Source organism: Rhizophagus irregularis, chromosome 16 (genome assembly GCF_026210795.1).
Source record: "Rhizophagus irregularis chromosome 16, complete sequence".
In the NCBI taxonomy this organism is placed as follows: domain Eukaryota; kingdom Fungi; phylum Glomeromycota; class Glomeromycetes; order Glomerales; family Glomeraceae; genus Rhizophagus; species Rhizophagus irregularis.
In genome coordinates, this window is record NC_089444.1 from 3352952 (window position 1) to 3378786 (window position 25835).

The 25835-nt window shown below is 23.9% G+C and overlaps 3 protein-coding genes across 3 annotated transcripts; 2 read left to right on the top strand and 1 right to left on the bottom strand.

The window, feature by feature from the left end:
- Positions 1 to 3695: 3695 nt before the first annotated feature.
- Positions 3696 to 4715, top strand: OCT59_008440 (uncharacterized protein; the record flags this gene model as incomplete). The annotated part of the gene is made up of 2 exons (XM_066142466.1): positions 3696 to 4244; positions 4332 to 4715. The coding sequence occupies 2 exons, from the start codon at positions 3696 to 3698 to the stop codon at positions 4713 to 4715; spliced, it is 933 nt and encodes a 310-aa protein (XP_065999346.1).
- Positions 4716 to 7710: 2995 nt separating this feature from the next.
- Positions 7711 to 13228, top strand: OCT59_008441 (uncharacterized protein; the record flags this gene model as incomplete). Its single annotated transcript, XM_066142467.1, has 13 exons — positions 7711 to 8055; positions 8132 to 8542; positions 8615 to 9022; positions 9095 to 9472; positions 9540 to 9917; positions 9996 to 10382; positions 10454 to 10843; positions 10920 to 11300; positions 11374 to 11745; positions 11811 to 11913; positions 12127 to 12284; positions 12362 to 12467; positions 13038 to 13228. 13 exons carry the CDS (start codon positions 7711 to 7713, stop codon positions 13226 to 13228), a joined length of 4008 nt encoding a protein of 1335 aa, XP_065999347.1.
- A 9009-nt stretch (positions 13229 to 22237) lies between these two features.
- On the bottom strand, positions 22238 to 23519 carry OCT59_008442 (uncharacterized protein; the record flags this gene model as incomplete). The annotated part of the gene is made up of 2 exons (XM_066142468.1): positions 22238 to 22443; positions 22523 to 23519. 2 exons carry the CDS (start codon positions 23517 to 23519, stop codon positions 22238 to 22240), a joined length of 1203 nt encoding a protein of 400 aa, XP_065999348.1.
- Between the last annotated feature and the right edge of the window lie 2316 nt (positions 23520 to 25835).

The window sequence follows — 25835 nt, forward strand, 5'->3', positions numbered from 1 at the left end:
TATTTATTTATACCAATTTTGATAAGTCTCGTGAAGTTAATTTATAATTTGATTGGTAAATGGAAACAATCAAATCCTAAAAAACCTGGAAATTTTATTACCTGATACGACTTGCTTTTTGCATACAATGTATATATATAATAAATGTACAAGTACTTGTACTGTATATAATACAATATTATATTATATATAAAATATTATATATATTTGTATATTTATTTATTTATTTACTTTTTTATTTATTTATTTACATGATTGATATTTTACATTATTTTTATAAATTGGATCTAAACCAGTTTGCAATCAAATCAATTATAAAAAATATACTATAACTATAACTGATAATTACTAATTACTATAATTATATAACAAGTTCAGAAAAAGTAATTAACAATAAAGTTAGTTTAATATTTTAAACGTAATTTTTATTATTATTATTGTTATCATCTTTTTAGAAAAAAATTGCTAAAAACGTCAAACAACATTGAATTTTTGCATAATTTCCTTATTTGCTAATTATACCGAATTTTTTTAAAAATCAATTTTAATCAATTTTATCAATTTATAGTAAGAAATCCCCGAGCCACAATTCTTTTTTTGTTGGGACATTTCAAAAAATTTTTAACTTTGACCATTTTTTTTCGAGAAAACATTTTTTTTTTTCAAGATCAAAAATTTAGAAAAAAATTAAAATGGGGTCGGATACCCGTACTCGAATATTATAGTTAGATTATAATATTTTTTGGGGTAAAGAATTTTTTGAATTTTTTTTTTTTTTTGGCTGAAATGTTAAAATTCTAATTCTAAGCTGGAATTGAATATCGTCATTTTTTTTTTTAAGTAATTTTTTAGAACAAAATCGAAACTTTTATTTTTGTAAACGATTAAAAACTATATAATGTAAAATACGTAAAATTATCCGAAACGCCATAAATAGTCTAAAAAAAAATATATTTTTTTGACGTTTTTTTAATTCTTTAAACTATAAAAAAAAATACATTATTCCAAAATAAATCAATTCAATAAATTTACCGTATAATTTTTTTTAAAAATCGGTAAAATTTTATCATAAAACATAAGAAAAAAAAAAATATTGAAGAAAAAATCATTCCAAAACAAGTTTAAGATAATCTTAACCGTTTTTGGTTAAAATAATTTATTTTTGTTATTTTGATTATATCATATATTTATTGATCACATGCCTGAAAATAAACCGGGACGAGTATCAAAAAGAATGAATTCAAAAATAATAAGTCTGTTAGGGGTTTAGTTTCTAAGATAACATTTTTGACCTTTGGATATAGTATCTTATTATCTCTATTTTAGGAAGTTTGCATCATTTCATAATAAAGATTTTAAATTTTTTTGCGCCTAATCGTAAAGCTTCACATATTCTCATTCCGTGATGTCGCGATATCACGTGATATCAAATTATAATCTATCTCTTCTATAGTTAAGTTTTAATTATCTTGTCTATTTCAAGATTCATTTATGAACGCGGGAATCTGGGGGAATTTTTTTTTCTTTTTGCATCATCAAAAAAAAAAACAATTAAAAAAAGCAAGAAAAGATACAGGAACCCGTTCCGGATTTTTGATGGCGGGAAGCGTAAATATTATCCCAATTTGGGAATAATTTCAATATTCTCGCGTTTCCTAGTTTCTTAACTAAATTGAAAGTGTTTAAACATTTGATTGGAGCTAAAAATTTTAACTAAAATTACGAAAATTATGGAATCATTTGCCCCATGAAACTTTCGCCTTTAGGTCATTTGATTCATCATGTTCGTATCATGATTATATTAAAAAAATTGATTTTTCTTCTAAAGGTTTAAAGAGTATTCTCACACCAAAAGATATAATTTTTTTTTTCCATCTTTAGAAATTTTGAATGAGAAAAAAAAAATATGTAATCATAAATTTTTTTAGCGTAAAAATTAGCGTAAAAAAATTGATAAGAAAAAAAAATATTATTTTTATTACAAATAATTAAAATTCTATTATAGCGTTATAGCGTAGTTACCAGTTATTAGAATAAATACCATTTAAAAAAATATCGGGAATATCTTTTTTTTTGTATGCAATATACAAATACAATTTAAGAATGCTATTCGGAAAAATCAATAAAATTAATTATTCACCATTTAAAGATGTAATTTTCGCTTTTACTTCAGATGGATACATTTTTAAAAAAAGAAATGAGGAACGCCAATTTTGAAAATCCTTTCCTTTTCACTTTTTGAAAAAAAAAATCTCACCAAATAATATTTGATATTTTTCAAATGAACCCTTAATAAACAATATTTAGTTTAGTGAATGAAAATGATGTAATTTGTACATCTGTGCACAAAAATTTTTTTTCTCTTCGAAAAAATTACAGTAAAAAAATTGATTTAAAAATGAATAAAAATGAAATGAGGTAAATTCCCTTACACAACATTTACAAATCACGTAATAATTCCTCCTCTTTATGATATAATCTAATATCTTGTGTAAGAGAGATTCTTTGAGATCTAATAATACATAATACACATATATATATTATATGTACGATACTGTATGTAGTGATATGTATGATATGTAGTAATATGCAGTGATATGTTGTAGTATGCAAGATAAACAATAGAAAGAATAAGTAGTCATATCTCCGTAATTAAATATCGAATAATAAACATTATATTTTTAGGGCGTATATAATATATACTGTATTTTTTTTATATTAAGTTGTTCTCAAATTTATGTCATAATATAAATAAAAAATTTTTGGATAATATTTTTTTTTTTCTCTCATTCTAAATTTTTCTTTAGCGATCATTCGGTAGAAAAATTACAGTAACTAGCTAAAAAATCATTGTTATTTGGTAAAGAAGAATTACATAATTCGTTTCATAAATAAGGTTAATACAACGAGTGTAAATGACGATTTGTCGATTCGTAAATCATAGTCGCTAATTTAAATCGAGTTTTGAAATAGAGCATTTTATTAATTTTATTTGGGATGTTAATGAAAAAAAAAAAATCGTTAAAAAACTTTTTTATCCCCGATAAAAAATTTACGCAAAAAGATAAATAAGGAGATTTACTTTTACAAATTCTATGATTGGAATGGTGTAAGGATGCACTGATCAAGGAGTTAATAACTATCGAGAATTCAATATTATAAATATTATAAAAAATATATAATCTCTTATTAACTTTATTAAGATTAGTGTTATATAATAAGTGTGGTACAGATTTGACATAATGTACGTAAAAAAAAAATTACCTTTCGTTTTTTTTTCTTTTTTTTTATGATATAATAAATTAAAAAAAAAATGACAAAATTATCCGTGCATTATAACGTTTGTTACAAAAAAAGAGACAATATTTTTAACATTCGTTTTTTGATCGTCGAATAAATATCCTTTTTAATTTTTTTAATTTTATTTTTTTGTTATATCATTTTTGCGTCATAATGTTAATATCAAAATTTTTCCTTATAAAAAATCTCATTTCTTTGTTTTCCAAGTTGAAAATATTCTACCATTAAATATATTTTTTCCCGTTATATAAAAATTTCATTTCAAGAAAAAAAAATAATTTATATAAATAAAAAATATTTTTTCGCCTCAAAAAAAAAAAAAAAAAATTCATTATTTTTCCATTATTTTTCCATTATTTCTCCATTATTTCTCCTCTTTAGAATAAACAATAACCATGGCGGCAATAATGGCAGCGTTTGCGGCTTCAACGCCTTTACCATCAGATTACCTTAAATCAGATTCTAGAATGTTTTTTTCATATCATCCAGAAAATACTTCATTTCAAAAAGGTTATTTAGGTATAGGAGTAACAACAATATCTGGTACTCTTCATATAAGATTTCCACATGCAGTTGCTGCTAAATTTATCACATTAAATTTTATTGGAAGGGAAACTGTTGAGTGGGTCGATCTAAAAAAAATTCGGGCGGAAAGAATTATTATAGATAAATCATATAAATTATGGGAATCTTCAACTGAATTAGGTCATGAATTAATAACGGATTTAGATTTACCTTTTGATTTTGAAATTCCTGAAGATGCTATTGGTTCATTTCAATCTCAATTCGGAAAAGTACAATACACTTTGAGAGCTACAATTTATCGTAAACCAAGAAGAAAGAAACATTCAATCGAAGTTTTGGTCCCATTATCGAGGTGGACTATTCCAACTGATCAAGAAATAAGGCCTTTGGTAATAAAATCCCATGCTAGACATCGTAAGGTACCTATATCTTGGCAAGCTGTCTTACCTCAAACATTTTTTGACGTCAATAGTGAAGCTTTGATAAAGTTAAAATTAACTTCTCAGAAACCTGATCTACGTGTACGGAAAATTAGTACATGTTTAAAAACCTTTGTTCAATATTTCGTGGACGGTCGACCTGAAGAACGTCAAAGATTACATTCAAAACATGTTATAACTGGTAATGATGTTATGATGACTCCTGTGGGTACTAATACAACATTTGAGGCAAATACTATGATAAGGATTCCTTCGAATGTACCTCCTACCGGTAAAACAAAATATATGTCAATCAGAAATCAAATTCAAATTAAAGTCACTTTTGAACGGTCACGTCATAATGTGATGATTACGAGAGAAATAATCGTAGGAAGAAATTTCTTGAATGATAGTTCCGCGGCGGATATGAGAGATTCTATGGATTACTTTTCTGATTCCGAATTTAAATAAATAATTAGAATTATCGTTTTTTAATAACGAACGAGAGAAATTAATAGAGAAAATAGAAAATATTATAATATTGGCGGTGAAATATATTATTTTTTTTTTTTTGCCAGTTTTTACTCTGGGTTTAATTTTCCCTAGTTTTCCTCAGTTTTTTCCCTAATTTTTTTAGTTTTTCCTTGTCTTTTTCCTAATATTCTTAATATTTATTTTAATAATTATCAAGTTTTTCCTTTTTATTTTTGGAAAGGAAAAACTAAATTATGGTTTAAACCACATAAGATTCTAATATAATATTTATTAATTTAATCCTTTTAAGGGTATGCTTTTTAGTATTTTATGCTTTTTAATTTTTTATTTATTTTTTTTTATTTTATATTGTATATTTATATCCCATGTATTTTTATCCCATATATTTTTATCTCATATTAATTTTTTAATCAAGTCGGGCAAGGGAAAAAAAAATTAATTAGGGAATTTTCGCGCTCTTCTTTTGTTACCATTATTTTTTACCGTCAAAATCTTAATTTTCAATGTTATTAGTTTTTTCTCAAATAAGTCATTTCAAATGTCATCATCAAAACATCATTCACGATTTACTTACAAAAAAAAATTTTCATCAAAAAAAAAAATCTTGTACATATTTTTTTCTTTTCTTTTCTTTTTTTTTCTTTAAAAAATTGTATATTGTTTTTATTAAAATGAAATAATAATAATAATAATAATAAAAAATAAATAAATAAATAAAAAAAATATAATATTTTTTTTTCGTAGAAACTTTTTAAAATATTTGTATATTGTTTTTATTAAAAAAATGAAATAATAATAAAAAAATAAAAAAAAATGTAATATTTTTTTTTTCGTAGAAACTTTTTAAAATATTGTATATATTGTTTTTATTAAAAATGAAATAATAATAAAAAAAAAATAAATAAATAAAAAAAAATGTAATATTTTTTTTCTTTCGTAGAAACTTTTTTTCTATTTCTTTAAAAATTGTATATATAAATAAAAAAAATGTAATATTTTTTTTTTCGTAGAAACTTTTTTTTTCTATTTCTTTAAAAACTGTATATTGTTTTATTAAAAATGAAATAATAATAAAAAATAAATAAATAAATAAAGAAAAATGTAATATTTTTTTTTCGTAATTCGTAGAAACTTCTTTTCTTTTCTTTTTCTTTCTTTAAAAAATTGATTAAAATGAAAAAAAATTTTTTTCTTAGAAACTTCTGCGCCTCGTAATTTCGTTAAGAAGATTTTTTTATTTTTTCTCGTTCTTTCTCGCGTTCATCATATTTTCGGCCACAACATATAATACATTGTTCCGAAAAATTGTGAAACCAAAAAATTGAGAACCAAAAATCGTGAAACCCAAAAATCGTGAAACCAAGAATTGTGAAACCAAGAATTGTGAAACCAAAATTCGTTCTAAACCCTTTGCTGATATGATTACAATAAACAACAGATAATGAGTAACAAAAAAGTCAAGAAAATTGAACGCCCAAATTTGCCTCAAACATATTGGCTGACATACCCCAAAAAAATTAATTTAAGGAATATTATGAAAGAAAAAAATTTTTTTAATCTTTTTTTAATTTTTTCCATACATGGAAAAATTATGTTGTAATTTATACGTGATCCTCGGTTTAAATCACCTCCCCTAAAAATTTATATTTTACATGATTTTTTGTCAATCATTTTTTTCAAAAAAATCATTTCACTTTACATAGATTTTATTTATTTGGACATTTATAGAGCATAATTACATTTTTGACAATGTCTCTTACGTTTTTGATTGTGACCATAATTTACATTTCACTCAGGTTAAATCACCCCGGGTTAAAATAATTTTATAGAAATATACGTATAATAGTATATAAAAAAAAAATTTCAAATCAATGACTATATTTATATTATCTCTATTATTATAATTAATTATTATAATTAAGAAACTTACAAATATAAAAATTCGTTATTTGACAATAAAATTTAAATGACTATGTGATTGTTTAATATTACTGTGTTAGGATTTGATTTGATATGAATACAGTATACACATATTCGGTAGAAGTATAATCAAATAAAATTCTTCCAACTTTTAATCCTGAATTTTTTTAATAAAATGAAAATACAACACATGAAATTTTTATGATACTATGTTACACTGATGATACATGCATACGGTATACGGCTAAATTCAATCTCATTTAAATTTCCGGATTTGATATAATGATTGATTACAATGATTTTATGATTTTCATTAAGGAATATTTTACAATGAATAACGTAAATAGATTACGTGTCACATTTTCTATTTTATCAAAAAAAAAAAAAAAAAAAAAAAAATAGATCGGTTCTAAAGTTTCTTGTCGTGTTGATAATTATTTTGAATTTATATATTTGTTATGTTTTTTTTTAATTAGCGTATTTTTATTTTTTCAAGAACAAGAAATAAACGGCTTCTTAACGAAATGTTATACTTGTAATTAATCAATTTATGTATTATTAAAATTAATAAAGCGAAAATAAAATGTATAAATTTAAGCTATCTTTTATTTGATGTGTAATGTGCTTCGAGAATATACGTTCTTTTTTTTTATTAAATTCTTAAATAACAAATACTGTAGGTTAATAATAATAACTAAATAAAATAAACTGTTGCATTCGTTTTTAAAGATACAATAGAAGCCCAATTCATAAAGCAAGGGTAGTCTATACATGGTATTAACTTATTTGCGATATTACGCACACCTTCATTTTTAGTATTCTAAATGCAGCATTATTGTAATGTTTGTTATGTAACATATGCGAGAAGCAATCCATGCTTATTAAAACAATGATTTTCACATATTGTGCATGAAAATATACGCGTAAAATAATTTGCTAAGCCATAACGTCACATTCATATTGTTATGCATTATTATGCAGAATTGCGCATACAACGAAGTTATAAATAAAATTTTTGATCGAAAAAAAATCTTTTGGGCTTTTGAAAAAAATGTCTTCTGAAAATAAAGTTATTGAATATTCACAATATTCAAAATATTCAAAATCCGGATTTGTAACTTATACTAGCGGAAATAAAAAAATTGATAATTTCATTCAAGAAAGGCAATTAAAAATTAAAGACCATGATGATGTAGTATTTGAATGGATACCATATAATCAGTTTGATCAAGTTAAAAAAATATGCAAAAATAGCTTTGTGGCAGTATATTCAGCAATATGGGGGGATGGTCCATTATACTATCAGCATGACAAGTATATAAGAGATTCAAATAAAGAAGTTACATTAAAATTTTTGAATGATTCACAAATTTTCACGGAATTTGTAATATATGAGGTATAAATATTCTAAATGCTATTAATACTTTTTTTTTTTTAACATAATTTATTTATCTTTTCTGTTTATGTTTTAGGCTAAAAAATATTCAACAAAAAACAATAAGTTTTTTGTATTGTATGGAATATCTCAAAATCCAGATACAAATGATTATATTTTGGTTCAAAATAATTATATAAACTTTACAAATTGGAAAAGTGGAAATGAGAAAATAGATGATTATATTCAAAAAAGGCGATTAGAAATTAAGGGCAATAATGATGTAGTATTTGAATGGATACCATACAATCAATTTGATCAAATTAAAGAAGAAGGTAAAAGTGATTTTATGACAGTATATTCAGCAATATGGAGAGATGGTCCATTATTTTACAAGTTGTTTGATGATGATGTTGTTGTTATTAATTATACAAGAGATTCAAATAAAGAAGTTGCATTAAAATTTTTGCATAATTCACTAAATTCCATAGAATATGTAATAAATGAGGTATAAATTTTTATAAGTGTTATTAATATTTCTTTTTAATATAATACATTTATTGATTTTGTTTATATTTAGGTTAAAAAATATTCAACAAAAAATGATGAGTTTCTTGTATTGTATGGAATATCTCAAAATCCAGACACAAATGATTATATTTTGGTTCAAAATAATTATATAAACTTTACAAATTGGAAAAGTGGAAATGAGAAAATAGATGATTATATTCAAAAAAGGCGATTAGAAATTAAGGGCAATAATGATGTAGTATTTGAATGGATACCATACAATCGGTTTAATAAAATTATAGAAACAGGGAAAAGTAGTTTTATGACAGTATATTCAGCAATATGGGACGATGGTCCATTATCTTACAAGTTGTTGGATGATGATGTTGATAATAATTATACAAGAGATTCAAATAAAGAAGTTGCATTAAAATTTTTGCATAATTCACAAAATTCCATAGAATTTGTAATAAATGAGGTATAAATTTTTATAAGTGTTATTAATATTTCTTTTTAATATAATACATTTATTGATTTTGTTTATATTTAGGTTAAAAAATATTCAACAAAAAATGATGAGTTTCTTGTATTGTATGGAATATCTCATAATCCAGATACAAATAATTATATTTTGGTTTTTAATTGGACAAGTGGAAATGAGAAAATTGATGATTTCATTCAAGAAAAAAAATTAAATATTAATTCCTATAATGATGTAATATTTCAATGGATACCATACAATCAGTTTAATGAAATTAAAGAAACAGGCAAAAATGGTTCTATAACTGTATATTCAGCAATATGGAAAAATGGTCCATTATACAAAAAGCATTGGAATGATGAGAATTATACAAGAGATTCAAATAAAGAAGTTGCTTTAAAATATTTGCATAACTTGCAAAATCCTGTTGATTATCTAATAAATGAGGTATAAATTCTATAAATATTGTTACATTTATTATTATATTTTATTAATTTTCTGTTTATGGTTTTAGGTTAAAAAATATTCAACAAAAAATAATGATTTTCTTGTATTGTATGGAATATCACAAAATCCAGTTACAAGTGATTATATTTTAGTTGTTACCTGGACTAGTGGAAATGAAAAAATTGATGATTTCATTCAAGAAAAAAAATTAAATATTAATTCCCATAATGATGTAATATTTCAATGGATACCATACAATCAGTTTAATGAAATTAAAGAAACAGGCAAAAATGGTTCTATAACTGTATATTCAGCAATATGGAAAAATGGTCCATTACATAAAAAGGATAAGTGGAGTAATCATTATACAAGAGATTCAAATAAAGAAGTTGCTTTAAAATGTTTGAATAACTTGCAAAATCCTGTTGATTCTCTAATAAATGAGGTATAAATTTCTATAAATATTGTTATATTTATTATTATTCTTATTTATATATTGTTAATTTTCTGGTTATGGTTTTAGGCTAAAAAATATTTAACAAAAAATGACAAGCTCTTTATATTGTATGGAATATCTCAAAATCCAGATACAAATGATTATATTTTAGTTCAAAAATATCTTACTTGGATTAGTGAAAATGAAAAAATTGATGACTTCATTCAAGAAAAGCAATTAATTATTAATTATTATAATGATGTAGCATTTGAATGGATACCATACAATCAGTTTAATGAAATTAAAGAAACAGGCAAAAATAGATTTATGACAGTATATTCAGCAAAATGGAAAGATGGTCCATTATATAAGGAGAATAGTTGGTATGAGGAATATACAAGAGATTCAAATAAAGAAGTTGCTTTAAAATGTTTGAATAACTTGCAAAATCCTGTTGATTCTCTAATAAATGAGGTATAAATTTTTATAAATATTGTTACATTTCTTTTTTATATAGTATTGTTAATTTTCTGGTTATGGTTTAGGCTAAAAAATATTCAACAAAAAATAATGATTTTCTTGTATTGTATGGAATATCACAAAATCCAGTTACAAGTGATTATATTTTAGTTCAAAATTATCTTATCCTGAGTGGAAATGAAAAAATTGATGATTTCATTCAAGAAAGACAATTAAAAATAAATGACTATGATGATGATGATATAAATAATATAGTGTTTGAATGGATACCATACAATCAGTTTAATGAAATTAAAGAAACAGACAAAAATGGTTCTATAACTGTATATTCAGCAATATGGAAAAATGGCCCATTACAATATAATGAAAATGAATATATAAGAGTTTCAAATAAAGAAGTTGCTTTAAAATGTTTGCATAACTTACAATATCCTGTTGATTCTCTAATAAATGAGGTATAAATTTCTATAAATATTATTACATTTATTATATTTTTTTAATATAATGTTAATTTTCTGCTTATGATTTTAGGCTAAAAAATATTCAACAAAATTTGATATGTTTCTTGTGTTATATGGAATATCTCAAAATCCAGTTACAAGTGATTATATTTTAGTTCAAAATTATCTTATTCTGAGTGGAAATGAAAAAATTGATGATTTTATTCAAGAAAGACAATTAAATATTAATTCCTATAATAATGTAGTATTTGAATGGATACCATACAATCAGTTTAATGAAATTAAAGAAACAGGTAAAAATAATTCTATAACTGTATATTCAGCAATATGGAAAAATGGTCCATTACATTATAATTACCATAATAAATATTATACAAGAGATTCAAATAAAGAAGTTGCATTAAAATTTTTGCATAATTCACAAAATTCCATAGAATCTGTAATAAATAAGGTATAATATTTTTACAAACTGTTTAATTAATAACATGTGCTTTTTAACATATCATTATTTTGTTTATATTTAGGCTAAAAAATACGATGAGTTTCTTATATTGTATGGAATATCTCAAAATCCAAATACCAATGACTATATATTGGCTTTATTTTCTGAAGAATATTGTGTCATATGTGATGAAATATGTACAGATATCCAGTATAAATGGTGTAAACCATGTAAATTTATGGGCTGGAAAAGTGGAAATGATAAAATTGATAATTTATTAATTCAATTAAAAATTAATGAACCAAGTGATTTAAGGTTCGAATGGATACCATACAATCAGTTTAATAAAATTATGAATACAGGCAAAGGTCATTTTGTTACAGTATGTTCAGCAATATGGAAATATGAAGTTACTTTATTATGTTATAATGACTCACAAAAACTTCTAGATAAGGTATGAAATAATTTTTAATTTAATATAATTTTCTTTAATTTAATAATATATTTTTAATTTAACAGGTTAAAGAATTTGATAGTAGCTTCAAAATATATGGATTATCTCAAAATTCAGATAAAAAAGATTACATTTTAGTTCTTCAAAAAGAATATTGTTTGGAATATGGTAAAAAATACTGTAAAAATTGTGGAGTAAAATTTACTCAAATAAAATATTTGTGGTGTAAACTATGTCAAATAAATAATTTTATAAAATGGACAAATAGAAATGAAAAATTTATTAATTTAATTCAAGAAATGCAATTAAGGATAGATTCTTGTTTTAATATAGTATTTGAATGGATACCATATGATCAATTTAATTACATTAAGGAAATAGGTAAAGGTGGATTTGCTATAGTATATTCAGCAATATGGAAAGATGGTCCATTAAAATATGATACTGGTAAGAAAACGTATACAAGAGTTTCAAACAAAAAAATTGCTTTAAAATGTCTGAATAATTCAACAAATTTAATTGATAAATTCTTAAATGAGGTATGAGAATTTTCATGAATTTATAGTGTGATTAACCAAAAACCTTTTCAAAACTAATAATATATATTTTTAAATAGGTTAAAGAATATTCAATTAATAAAAAGAGTGATATTCTTAATGTATATGGAATATCCCAAAATCCAGATACAGACAATTTTATCATAGTTCTTGAATATGCAGAAGGTGGAAGTTTTAATAATTGGATAAATAATAATTATAAATATTTTGATTGGAAAAATAAAATACAAATACTACTATATATCATTAAAGGTCTTAATGAGATTCATCAAAACAAGAAGGTTCATCATGATTTACATCCAGGAAATATATTATTTTTGACAAAAAGTTTAAATACTTTTAATAGAAAATCATTATTTATATCTGATATGGGATTATGTGAAGACGTAAATAATACAAGTGAGGTAGAATCTTATGGAGTTATTTCTTATATGGCTCCTGAGGTGTTAAGAAATGAAGCTTATACCAAAGCAGCAGATGCATATAGCTTTGGTATGATTATGTATTTCACGGCAACTGGAAAACACCCTTTTGTCAATCGCGCACATGATTATCATCTAATATTAGAAATATGTGAAGGAATTAGACCTGAAATAAATGAGCTGGAAGTGCCAAAATGTTATGTTGACTTAATGAAAAGATGTTGGGATTCAAATCCAGATAATAGACCAAATACTACTGAAATACATGAATTAATTGAGTCATTTTTTAATTTCTATAATTTATATAAAAAAGGTGATTCAAATGCAATAGAAATTAGAAAGCAATTTATAGAAGCAGAAATTTACAGAAAATCATACCTTTCAGATTCTTTTAAAAAAATCAAACAACATCCACAAGCAATTTATACGTCTCAATTAGTACCCAATTTTTTTACAAAAGATTTTCTGAAATCTGAATATTTAAGTTGCGCAATCCTTGATTGATAATGTATTCAGATTAACTTTCAAATATCTTCAATATATCAATTAGATTCTCCAAACTCTTTAATATTTTACTATGGAAAACTTAAAATGCAGACAGATATCTGATTGTAATATTTTGTCCTTATTACAATACTTTTACATCTAATATAGAATTTGTTTAGTATCATGTATAGATGTTTGTTCATAATGTTTCTGCATCAAAACATCAGCCTTCTTTTTCTATTATTAACACTAGTAATCTGAATTATAATTATCAATATTATTGATAATAATTTTAGAATAGAGTAATTATATTTTTTTGACATTATGTAGTTAGTTTTTGTTCTACACTGATTATAGATAGAGTATATGTAAGTTTTTACTTCATAAATAAAATCAGTTTGTAATTGAGCACATTTTTAACAAGCCTAAATAATGATTCTTAGATGATTAATACCTCAATTATTAGTCAACATCATATAATCTGACATTTACAATTTCCAGGAATCATTTACTAGTTACTTGATGGAAATTTAAAACACATATCAGCGTTTTTTACAGAAAATCCAAAGTATTAGATGTTTGGTGACTATGATTCTAACCTTTAAAAGTTTATTTGCTTAATCTGAAATTTAATCCCTTAAATTATAATTTGCATATTTAGTTTCATAATTCTTAACATAGATTAATAGATTATGCCAATCATACCATTCACATTATTGGCTGTTAGTGCAATACAAGTATAATAATAAGTACTGTACATCTTCCTCAAAAAATCTATAATAATATAATAGTGACTAATAACATGCGTTACTAAATTTTTTTTTTAAAAAAAATAATTATAAATAGTCTTTTTATTATAGATTGAACAGAAATAATATCAGATATACTAATACAAAATTTTAAGAGCCTGGACTTTAGAATAATCATGCAAAATTTTTAAGCGAGACCTTTTGTAATTTTACCAACCGAAAAAAATTTGGTGCTGGCCAGAACTACTATTATCGGCCAGCTGATTCAAGTAAATTTTTCTAAACCTTGAAGATTGATAATTTAAGAAGTTTATTGGTAATTTCATTTGCTTTTTTAGTAAGTATAATTGAATTAATTCTTTATCGGGTCCTTTAGAATTACTCATTGCGTACATTAGATAATTATTTAATGGTAGAAATTAAATTAATTCGTTAAAAATAGCTTAAATTCTATTTCAAATGCTTAGGTATTTCACTTATTATATTATTTTATAAATCCTCCTTTTACTTTTCTAGTTTAAATTATGCATAATATTTTTAAGAAGAAATAAAAAATTCATATTTTTATACAATCTTATAATGTTATGAGGTCATTTGTTGTGTATAACATAAAATACTAAAGAAGCTAAATATCAAAATAATTAAAAAAAGAAATTTAATTCATTTAAATGTTATCATATGTAGTTTAGAATTATATGGCATATAAATACTTATTAATCATGCATCAAGAAGAAATTGGAGCTTGAATTAGAATGATAGAATACAAAAATTTAATACGATTGACACTTATAAAAGTATTTTTTCATTATAATTTCTTGATTTGTCTTGTCCGTACGCTATTTAACTCAGTATATATGGTACTAGGTTGCATTTCTCTTAAATGAAAAACAGAACTAATAACAAATGCAAATATGATACATCATAGGAAAATTGGCGCCATATAAAGTTTTTTCAAAAAAACCTTTTTTAAATTTCAACATCAACATAGTTAACCATAAATAAACGTATTTTAATTTATATTTTACTTGAACTTATTATTGAATCTATTATTATGCAACAAATAATAATATTATGCTACCAATATTTTCTTTAACTAAGGTAGATGTACAAATAAACTATTATTGCATGGAATAATATGATACATCACATTATTTTTTTAAATAAAAATTACCATGCCAAAAATAAGTAATTTATTTTAATTATTCTTATATATGAAACAATCGAATTATGATCTTATAACAATTTTACTTCATTTCAAAAAAAAAAAAAGTGAAGATCAAAAGCCAAAGGATTTACCTCGATAATTTTATTAATTGATTCATAGTAGTTAATTGAAACCAACTGTTAAATTTTTGTAACAATTAGAGCAATAGTCTTAGTCATTGCTAAAGCTATAGTAACGTTTAATAATAGTTTGTTAGAACTTATAAATTAACCTTTGTAAATATTGTGCAATGCATTCCGATCCAAAATTGTTTTCATTATAAAAAAATAACAAAATATAGTAATTTTATCTTTATGTAGTTTTTTATTACTAAATTCATTATTAAAAAAAGTAAAGGAGTCTACCAGGACCCAGAAATATATATAAAAGGGTCAGGTTTGAGTTTGCGTATTTTGAACTAAAAAAAACATGAAAATCTTTCCTTTTTTAGATAATTTTTGATAATGCCAGTCAGAATTTTATTTCCTATTATAGTAACCGACTGACATTATCATAATTCCGGCCCTGAAAAAATGCGTACAGCTATAGTAAAAAAATTTTTTCATTACCTGACCCCATATATATATTTCTGGGTCCTAATCTACTGTATTTAAATAGATCTTAGTGATATAACAAGTTAAAACAATTTCAACAATGTTGGTTTTATAATTATCAATAATTCGGCATCACTAATAATTTACTCTTGAATAAGAACTGGATTTCTATAAGATGAAACGGTTGAGATTACAGTACTAGGCACGGTCCTATAACTTGTCAATTTTCAGCTACAATACATTTAAGATTTTCTGAGATTAGAATGTGAAACAATAGTAAGTCATTAATAAATCTTATGAAATAAAATGTTAAAATCTTAGGGATAAAACAGTGTTATATTAATTATAAAAAAAACTATTTTCTATGTTTCGAAAATTTATTTGGGTACTTGCTATAGATTCCTTGAACTAATAATCAATGACTAAATAAATTTAAGAATGTTAAAAACTGAATATAAAGATTGCATAATAATTTTTAAAGTGTTCAAACATCATTTTTTCTTAATTAAAAATAATGCATTTTGAATATTTAATATAAAATTATAGTAGAACGTTACAAAAAATCGTATTGGTAATTCTCATTTAACAGATTTATTTATAGATTAAAAGTTAAGCTGTTTAAAAAAAGATTAAATCATGTATATTATAATTAGGGATGGCAACGGTCGGTTATGGTCGGTTATAGTCAGTTATAATCAGTTATAGAAATTTAAACAGTCGGTTATGGTCGGTTAAAAAATCGGTTAAACGGTCGGTTAAATGGTCGGTTATACCATTTTACTTAAATAATTAGTCAAATGGTCGGTTAAACGGTTAAAAATGGTCGGTCAAATGTTTAAATGGTTGGTCAAACGGTCAGTTAAATGTGGTTAAACGGTCGGTTAAACGGTTATGATTATAACCGTTGCCATCCCTAATTATAATACGAACTGTTATTACAAAAGTTATCAAAAGTCATTTAAATTTATTATCAAAATAAAAATCTTTTACATGGTTTTTTTCTTTGTGAAATCAAATTGTGACCTTTTACTGATAATATAAAAAAAATTAAATTTTTCGAATATTAATAAGATAATGTCACTCATCTATTTACAACTGAAAAGTTTTTAAATATAAAAATTCATTTCTTTTGTCAGACAATAAATTGGAAATGTTACGTGTGAAACATATTTGATATATATAATGTACATTAAAGGAAAAGATAAAAAGAATTGCAATAATTTTTTTTTCTTTTTACATTCGTTAATCATTGACCTTTAAATTTTCTCGTGTTACATCATTACATTGTTACCACCGATTTATGACGTTTGGTAGGTAGTAACAGAAAGAAAAATAAGGATCGGTTTATTAGTGGTAAGGTAATATAATGATACTATATAACAATCGATAAAGTAAAAGTGTATATATTAAAAATCGATACTGAATGATTATAAGCGATAATATATGATGCGATAAATTAAGGTAGATCAAGTGGTGGGTGTATATAATAATAGTTAATAATATAATGTATACGGATAATCAACGATGTATAATGAAAGAAATAAATAATAATAAAATATAATAATAATAAACGATATGAAACAATGTAATAAAATGTGATAAATCGTATATAAATAATTCGGAAGCAAATCAACAAGTTTATTCGTTAATAAAAAGAATACGATATTACTGCCTCAACCGGCGCTCTGTAATATCCTGATATCTATCTTATAACAATAAAACTAAACGAATTCAAACTGAACTATCTTAAAATTCCTTCCAACACCAACCCTTTTTATAACGTCAAAATATTAATACGATTCTGTCCTTTCGTCCAGAACCGTCATTTTACCATAATCGCCTCCCGGCCAATTGTGGCGATCTGGGCACATTTGTCTATACAGCCACTTATATTTAGCCACTTTACATTGCTAAGCTTCCGCTTTTTATCTAATCTATAAACAACCAAAATCAGCTACAGGTAATCTATCTAAAAATAACTAAAAATAACTAAAAGATAAAAATAAACAAATAAAAATAAAAATAAAAAAAATATACCGTGACAACATCATTTTTACGTCATAATGTAAATTATCAAAATTTTCCTTATAAAAATCTCGTTTCTAGTTTTCCAAGTTGAAATATTCTACCATTAAATATATTTTTTTATATAAAAATTTTATTTCAAAAAATATATTATTTATTTTTCTATTATTTCTCTTTTTTATAATAATTAATAACCATGGTGGCAATAATAGCAGCATTTACGGCTTCAGCACCTTTATCAACAGATTACCTTAAATCAGACTTTATGTTTCCTCATATCATCCAGAAATAACTTACACTTCATATAAGATTCCCACATGCGGTTGCTCCTAAAAATATTACATTAAGTTTCATTGGGAGGGAAAAAAATCCGTGCGTAAAATTTATTCATAACTGAATGAGGTCATGAATTGGTAACAATTTAATTTATCATTTGAATTATAACTATTGGATCATTTCATACATTCTAAATCATGAAACTTAATTGAGTTTATTTCCTGATCAAGGTGGACCATTTCAGATAATCAACTTCATGCTGGACACTTTAAGGTAGTTACATCTTAGCAAGCAATTTAGCTCAAATTTTTTTTTGATGCGTAGTAAATTTCAATGCATCATAGTTAATATTATAATTAGTAATGATGTTTTAACGACAACCACAAGTTCCAATACAATATTTGAAGCAAATACTTCAATAAGAATTTCTTCAAATATTTCTCCTACCGGTAAAACAAAGCATATGTCAATCAGAAATCAAAATGCAAATTAAAGTCGCTTTTGAACGTGACTCAGAATTGACTCAGAATTTAAATAATTGGAATATCTTTTTTAATAACGAACTTGAGAAACTAGTAATAGAGAATAAGCACACTAAAATATATCACATTTTTCATTTTTTCTATTATCTTTTCTTTTATAATATTTTTAACATTAATTTAATTCCTTTTCAAGTTTTTCACTTCCTTTTATTCTTGAAAATGAAAACCAAATTATGATTTAAATGATACAAGATTTTAATATAATATTCTAAATTTTTTATAAAATTTAATTTTAATTTAATCCTTTTACTAGTATTTAAGGGTACGATACTTAATTTTTTTATCCTATAATTTATATATATATTTTGCTTCTATATTTTATGTCATATATTCTTATCCATATATTTATTTTATCCATATTATTAGCTTAATTTTATTAATCAAATCAGCAAGGGAAAAAAATTAATTGGGAATTTTCGTACTCTTTTTTGTAACATTTCTTTTATCAGTTTTTCTCTTAGTCATTTCAAAAGTCAAACATCAGCACGATTTACTACAAAAATTCATAAAAAAAAATAATCTTGTGCATAATTTTTAATTTTTTTTCTTTTCTTTTTTTAATAAAAGAAACATTTTCTCGTGCGCCTTGTAATTTCGTTAAGAATGATCCTTTTTTCTCGATTTTTCTATATTTCGCCACAACGTATAATACTTTGTTCCAAAAATTGTGAAACAAAAAGTGTAAAACCGAAATCTGATCTAAACCATTTACTGATATGATTACGCAAAATTTAAGAAAATTGAACACCAAAATTTGCCCAAACATTTGGCTGACATACCGAAAATTAATTGAGGAATATTATGAAAAAAAAAAAATTTTCAAACAACTATTAAGCAAATAATTAGCACAATACTTATATTATCTAGAATATAGTTAACTGAACATAAAAAATATCCTCAATTGTAAATTTCGACAAATGATTATCTGAGTGTTAAAAAGAAAAAATATTTTTTTTTAATATGTATATAAAAACTTGAGTAAATTTTCATAGAAATTATATAAGTGGATACAAAATTTAAAAATTTTTGAGTAAATTACTAAATTTTTTAATTTTGTAATATCTTTTCCCACATTCTATATATTGTTCAGGATCCTATTGTTGCTTAGATTAATAAATCATTTATGTACAATTAAATTTTATCATATGATTACTGTGTGATGATTGTACAAGTTTATAAATAGTAATCATTCAATTTTTGTATAATTTTTAATATCAAGGTTACAATGTATAGTACAAAAGAAAATACTGTTCCTTTTTTGGTTAAAATTTTTTTTTCTTTCAGTTTAGTGATGGTAGGTATGATTTTTTTTAGCATTTCGTTTCTAATTTCTTTTTTTTTCTTTAGGTTCAGTTTTGCAGTAAAAAGTATATCTATTGCTCTTTTTTTTGTTTTTGTTTTTCTCTAATTTTCTTTCTTTTTTAGGTCTTTAAGTTCTTCCAGTTTTGCGAAAGGGTACTTTCTCTCTTTTTTTTGTTTGTTTCTTATATTCATTTCCTATTAACTTTATTTCATCCTTTTCTTTATGGATTTTGTCCTTGAACTTTTCTTAATCTTTGTGAATTTCGTCCTCGACTTTCTTTATTTTCATTCCTTCTTCATCACCCATCTTTGTTTTTATTTATTTTGTTTCTTTTTCACCTCCCTTTCTTCATCATCTCTTTTTTCCTTGTTTCTTTTTTTCTTTCATTTTCTTCTTTATTCCCTTTATTTTTTTGTTCTCCTATTATTCCCTTGTTATTCCCATTAACCTTTTTTTGTTTCCTTTCTATTCCTTTATCTATTTTTCACTCTCATTCTACTCCTCCGTTATTTTTTTTCATTCCCTTTCTTCCTTCTCATTCCCTTTGTTTCTTTTTATTTCACATTATCTCCTTTCATTTCTCTTACATTTCTTTATTCTTTTATTATTATTCCCTTTATTTACCAGTGCATCTTTACAATTGATTCTTTTTTTAGGTTATCATTGCGTCATTTACTGCTAGTACTGAAAATGAATAAAATTTTTGATTTCGGGTTTGTTAAAAACATAAACTTTTAAAATAATAAGCTTAGCAGTGTATTTGCAATGAATAAATTTATAACATACAAATATATTTGGTGAAAAAAATTTTAAATCAATTTATTATATTTATTTATAAATTTCACTCTGGTTTATATGTGTAATATAAAAAAAAATTATTTTATTTTTTTCGAATTTTATCTACATTACAATTATGTATTTTTTTTTACAAATACTAAAAATTCGCTTCTTGCTTAAATGTCATGTGACTTCAACACCGAAAAAATTCTTATTTACTTAATGTGATACAATATAATCAAATATTATTCTTCTAACCTTAATCCTCAAGATAACCTCAATGAAATGAAATACAACACAAATTTTTTTAGTTATAACTGATGTACGGTAACATATTGATACAGTATATAATGTACGTAAAAGAAATACTTTCGTTTTTAAAATACTTTCTTTTTTTTTATATTTTTAAAAAGATGCAATAAAATAAAAATAAATAAATAAAAAAAAAGACAAAATTGCCAGTGTATTAATATATTTGCTTTAAAAGAGATGCAATAATTTTTTTTTCTTTTACGTTCGTAAAAATAGTAATCTTTTTAAAAAAACTTTTTTTTTTGTTACGTCATAATGCAATTACCAAAATTTTCCTTATAAAAAAATCACTTCATTTTTTTCAAGTTGACTCGTTAAATATTTTATATCAAAAAAAGGTCATTATACAGTATATGGTATAACGTAAGATTTATATCTAAATCTATATAACTAAAGAAATTTCTGTATAACGGGTAACGTTTAGATTGACTTGTATAAATAATTTGAATTGTGTAATGGGAAACTATTCAATTTGGTGTCATTTTCACTGTTAATACAAGTTCCGGTTAATGAAGTTTTATTTTTTGCTAATTAACGAATAAAGTTGTCTTATTAATCATATTTTATTTTCAGAAAGGCTTATCTGTTAAAGTAAAATGAGTTCATATAAACCAGGAAATTTATTATTTTTTTTTTTTTGAAAAAATATACCATTTTTTGGTTCGTACAGACAATTTTTTTCTATTTTTTTTTCCTTGATTTTCAAACAAAAAATATCGATCTTAATTGATTTCTTAAACCAAAATATTTTAATTTTAATTTTGCTTTTTTAAGTTGATAATTTATTTTTTATTATTCTTTTTTTTTTTTATTCACTTATTAATTATTAATGATTTATTTTGTAAATTTTGAAAGTTAACTTTTTCAAACTTTTATTTTCAAGATAATTAATAATTCTTAAAAAAGATGCACACAGTAAATTATATTTAATAAAACATCTAATTTGTTAATTACGAAAAAGTTCCCGAGCATAATAAAATTTTTTCTTTTTTTAGTTTAGCAAGATAAGATATAGGTAAGTTCAGGAACTTCTTACATATTTAGTATATTTATATAGTACGAAAGGTTCAAATTTTTGCAGTCTAAATAGTCTTTCTTTTTTTTTAAATAGTAACGCGTTTATTAATTATTTGAATTTATAAAATAAATTACATAATTAAAATTAAACACCTAGAGCTTGAAAAATTCAAACCCTATAACTAAGTATTTATCGAACTATAACTAAATCTATCGTAAAAATTATCATAAAAATTTCATACTGTATCTAAATATCGCTAAAATATATCTAAACTAAAGCGTTCGTTAATTTAATTGTTGTATTCCAAGATTTAGCTATATTAATACCTTCTGTGATTAATCCTTTCATCTTGTCTAATGTTACTAAGCTAATACGTTTATTTATATTTGTATTTTTTTCTTTTTTAACTAATTTTTCTTTTGTTTTTTGTTTTTTAATTTTTCCTGGTATTGTATCCGTGTCAGTATCTTCTTCTACCATATTATCATATTATCATTTACATCTCTTTTCCTTCTAAGGTCTATTTTTTTAATTTGTTCTCTTTCTTCTAACCTTTTAATTTCTTCGCATTGTGGAATCCATATTCGTTTCTTAATCTCATCATACGTGAACATCCAAAGCTTTTTATTAGATCTTTAACTTTTTTCTCTTTAGATAGATCATTGAATTTATTATTATAAATCCCTCTTAGTAATTCCCATATTCTGCTTTTCCTCAACAAAATATTTGAAGGACTTTCTATTATATTAATGAATTCACAGTTGTAGTTTCTTAAAATTTCTAATTCTTCGCTTTGATTAGAGTTAGCCAAAACTTTTTTGAAATTATATGGTGATTCTCGTATGATTTCGTCAATTGATATATCATTATCTTCACATATCCATATGTGTTCCCAATCTTCCTGGAAGATTTTCCCACATCTTATACATTTATCTGTATCTATTTTATTCGTGTTTCTTTTGAATAAAATGTTATATGTGGGTAATTCTTTAAGTAAATTTTTGATTCTGTATGAGCGTTCTATCATATCTCTATCACCACATTGTCTTTGCGAAAATTTAACTCTATTACTAATAAATTCAAGACTTGTGATCCAGTCAAATTCGTTTCTATAATTATACATAAATAGATCCTCTAATCTCTCGCTGTTTAAAATCTCATTTTTCCAAATTGCTAATGTAACTGCTTTCCTCCAAACTTGGAATCCTCCTGTTATTAATTTGTTATTCCAAATTAAATTATATTCATTCGTAATTAAACCTTCTTCTATCAATTCAAAATTAAATTTTATCTTATCTACTATCTTATTGTTTTTTAACATTTCCTGCATCTGATTTCTTTTTTCTTTTATGATTCTCTGTGTTTTCTCTTTTCCTTCAATTAGTTCGATGTTATTTGTTTCTAAAAAATTGTCTAAAAATAAGAGCTCTAAATAATAGTCGCTATCTATCTTTTTCCTGTTACTAAAATTGTTGATAAATTCAATTATTAATCTATTGACTTTCTCATTTATTCCCAAAATTAATTCGCTATTCTCACTAATTGTCATAATTCCTAGAATTATACATCTAAGAATAATTTTAAATTCATTTTTGTTATTACATTCATAATTCGCTAATAAAATCAATTCCTTGCTCTCATTTTCTTCGTAATTCAGTTCAAATATTTTCCATATTACGTTATATCGATAAACTCTTTTACCTTTATTGTTAATTTCCCATTTCTTTTTGTTTGTGTCGATTAGGAGACAAAATCTTCATTTTGTTATCGAAGTCAAATTATCATCTTCTTCGAAAATACTATTTTTGATTATATCCAAAAAATTTTTATCATTCGTTTTTATTATTTTGTCAATTAATTCTATTTTTTTGTTAAACGACTCATCTTTTTTATCTTCTTTTGTATATGTTGTGCCTCAGATCGATTCTTGCCTCAGCTGACAGTTGACGCACCTCAGATTAAAATCGTCACCTGACGCGCCTCATTTGAATCATATAAATTTAATCTACTATAAATAAACTTTTTTCTATTAATTAAATTGCCTTCATGTTATAAGTAAATATATTTGTCACAATAATGTACACATATTCTGAAATTTTTATACAATTTTAATTCCTATTAAATATACAATGCGAATATTATTTGGAAAATTTGCATTATAAACACATTTTTAAATGAAGATTTCAAAAGCAATCATGAATCCAATTGATCTAAAATTTTAGGATTGAATATTTGAAAATACAGCAAATAAGTTTTATTAATAATCAAATGTACATTAGATTAGAAAATTTAATGCTTAATTATAATCAATTTTTTATTGTAAAGTGAGGCGCGTCAGGTGGCGATTTTAATCTGAGGTGCGTCAGCTGTCAGCTGAGGCAAGAATCAATCTGAGGCACAATATATACGTTCGTATCCATTCGTTCTTTTTTATAATATTATTTAGAGTTTCATATGGTTTAATATAGTCTTCTTCTTTTCTTCTATCTAAATTTCTACTGATTTCATTTTCTATGTATATTAGACATTCGTTACTACCCTTTTTTTTACTAATGTTTCTATAACATCCTTGACATTTCTTCAATTGAGGCGAATTGTTTAAGTTATAGCTATCTCCGACTAGTTCTAAATGTATTCCTATTCTTTTGTATTTTTTGCTCTGTGATTTTTTTTTATTTATACTAAATATCGGATATTCGCCGTAGTCGTTCCAAGTTATAATACTATTTTTATCCGATTTTTCATCTTCATCGAAATAGTTTATATGAATATTTTCTTTTTGTGCTTGTCCTATAAGCTTGTTTCTTATTTTCCTTACTTATCCACTTTCATCTGCTATTAATTTCAATTCTAATTTTTTAAACCATTTCGGCGTTTTACCTTTCGTGTTCTTTCCTCTTTCTTTACATAAATGCTTCCATTTTAGTAAAGTGATACCGTCCGCCTCTAGGATGTCTTCTAAAAACATTATATTTTTTGTTTTTCTTGATTGAGTACTTGTTATAAATTCCTTACACTCCATTAATTCAATTAGGTCAGTCTTTCCTCCTTTGATTCTGTGACTTTCTCTAAAATCTTTTATTTCATGATTACATATTTTGATTTTTTCATTATTTAACACCTTTAAAGCTGATATGATCCAATTATTTTTCCTATAATTTGTTATTTCTAATTCTCCAGGACATCTCGAAGTCCATATATTTTTCTGTTCTTGGATCATTTTAATTTTAAATAATATTTGTAATTTGTAATTTCCATTCGCCTGATAAAGCAAATTCTTATATATCATTTCCATCTGTAGGTCGTAAATATGTTTTATACCTAAAATGTCTTTATCGTAGATTATAAAATTTGGAGTTGATCTTGCTAGGCCAGCTCTTTTTTTAATTATCATATTTATTTTTGTCATCAATTTCTCGCATTCCCATTTCTTTAGGACGATGGCTGCCAACTGATACTCTATTCTTGGTACAATAACTATATTCCAAACTGCTATTATTTGCTTTTCATTTAATCTTTTCCAATTAAATATATTGCAGGCGTTATTGATTATCGATGTTATCTTCTTTTTATATATTTCTCTTTTGTTGTCGTATCTGAAAAATATTCCAAGGTAACGATTACCTTCTTCGCTGTTTGTCTTTGTGATTGGTTCTCCCTCAATTGAAAGATCTTCTTTATTGTTGTTTATTTTTATAAGTTCGTATTTCGATACATTTGCTTTTATGTCATTTATATTGAAGAATTGATGACATATCTCAATCATTTTTCGCAGTCTAAATAGTATATTTCATATGTGAGGTAGAGTTTGGAATCGATTAAGGTTAATCAATTAATTAATCGACTAAGACGGTTAATCGAATAA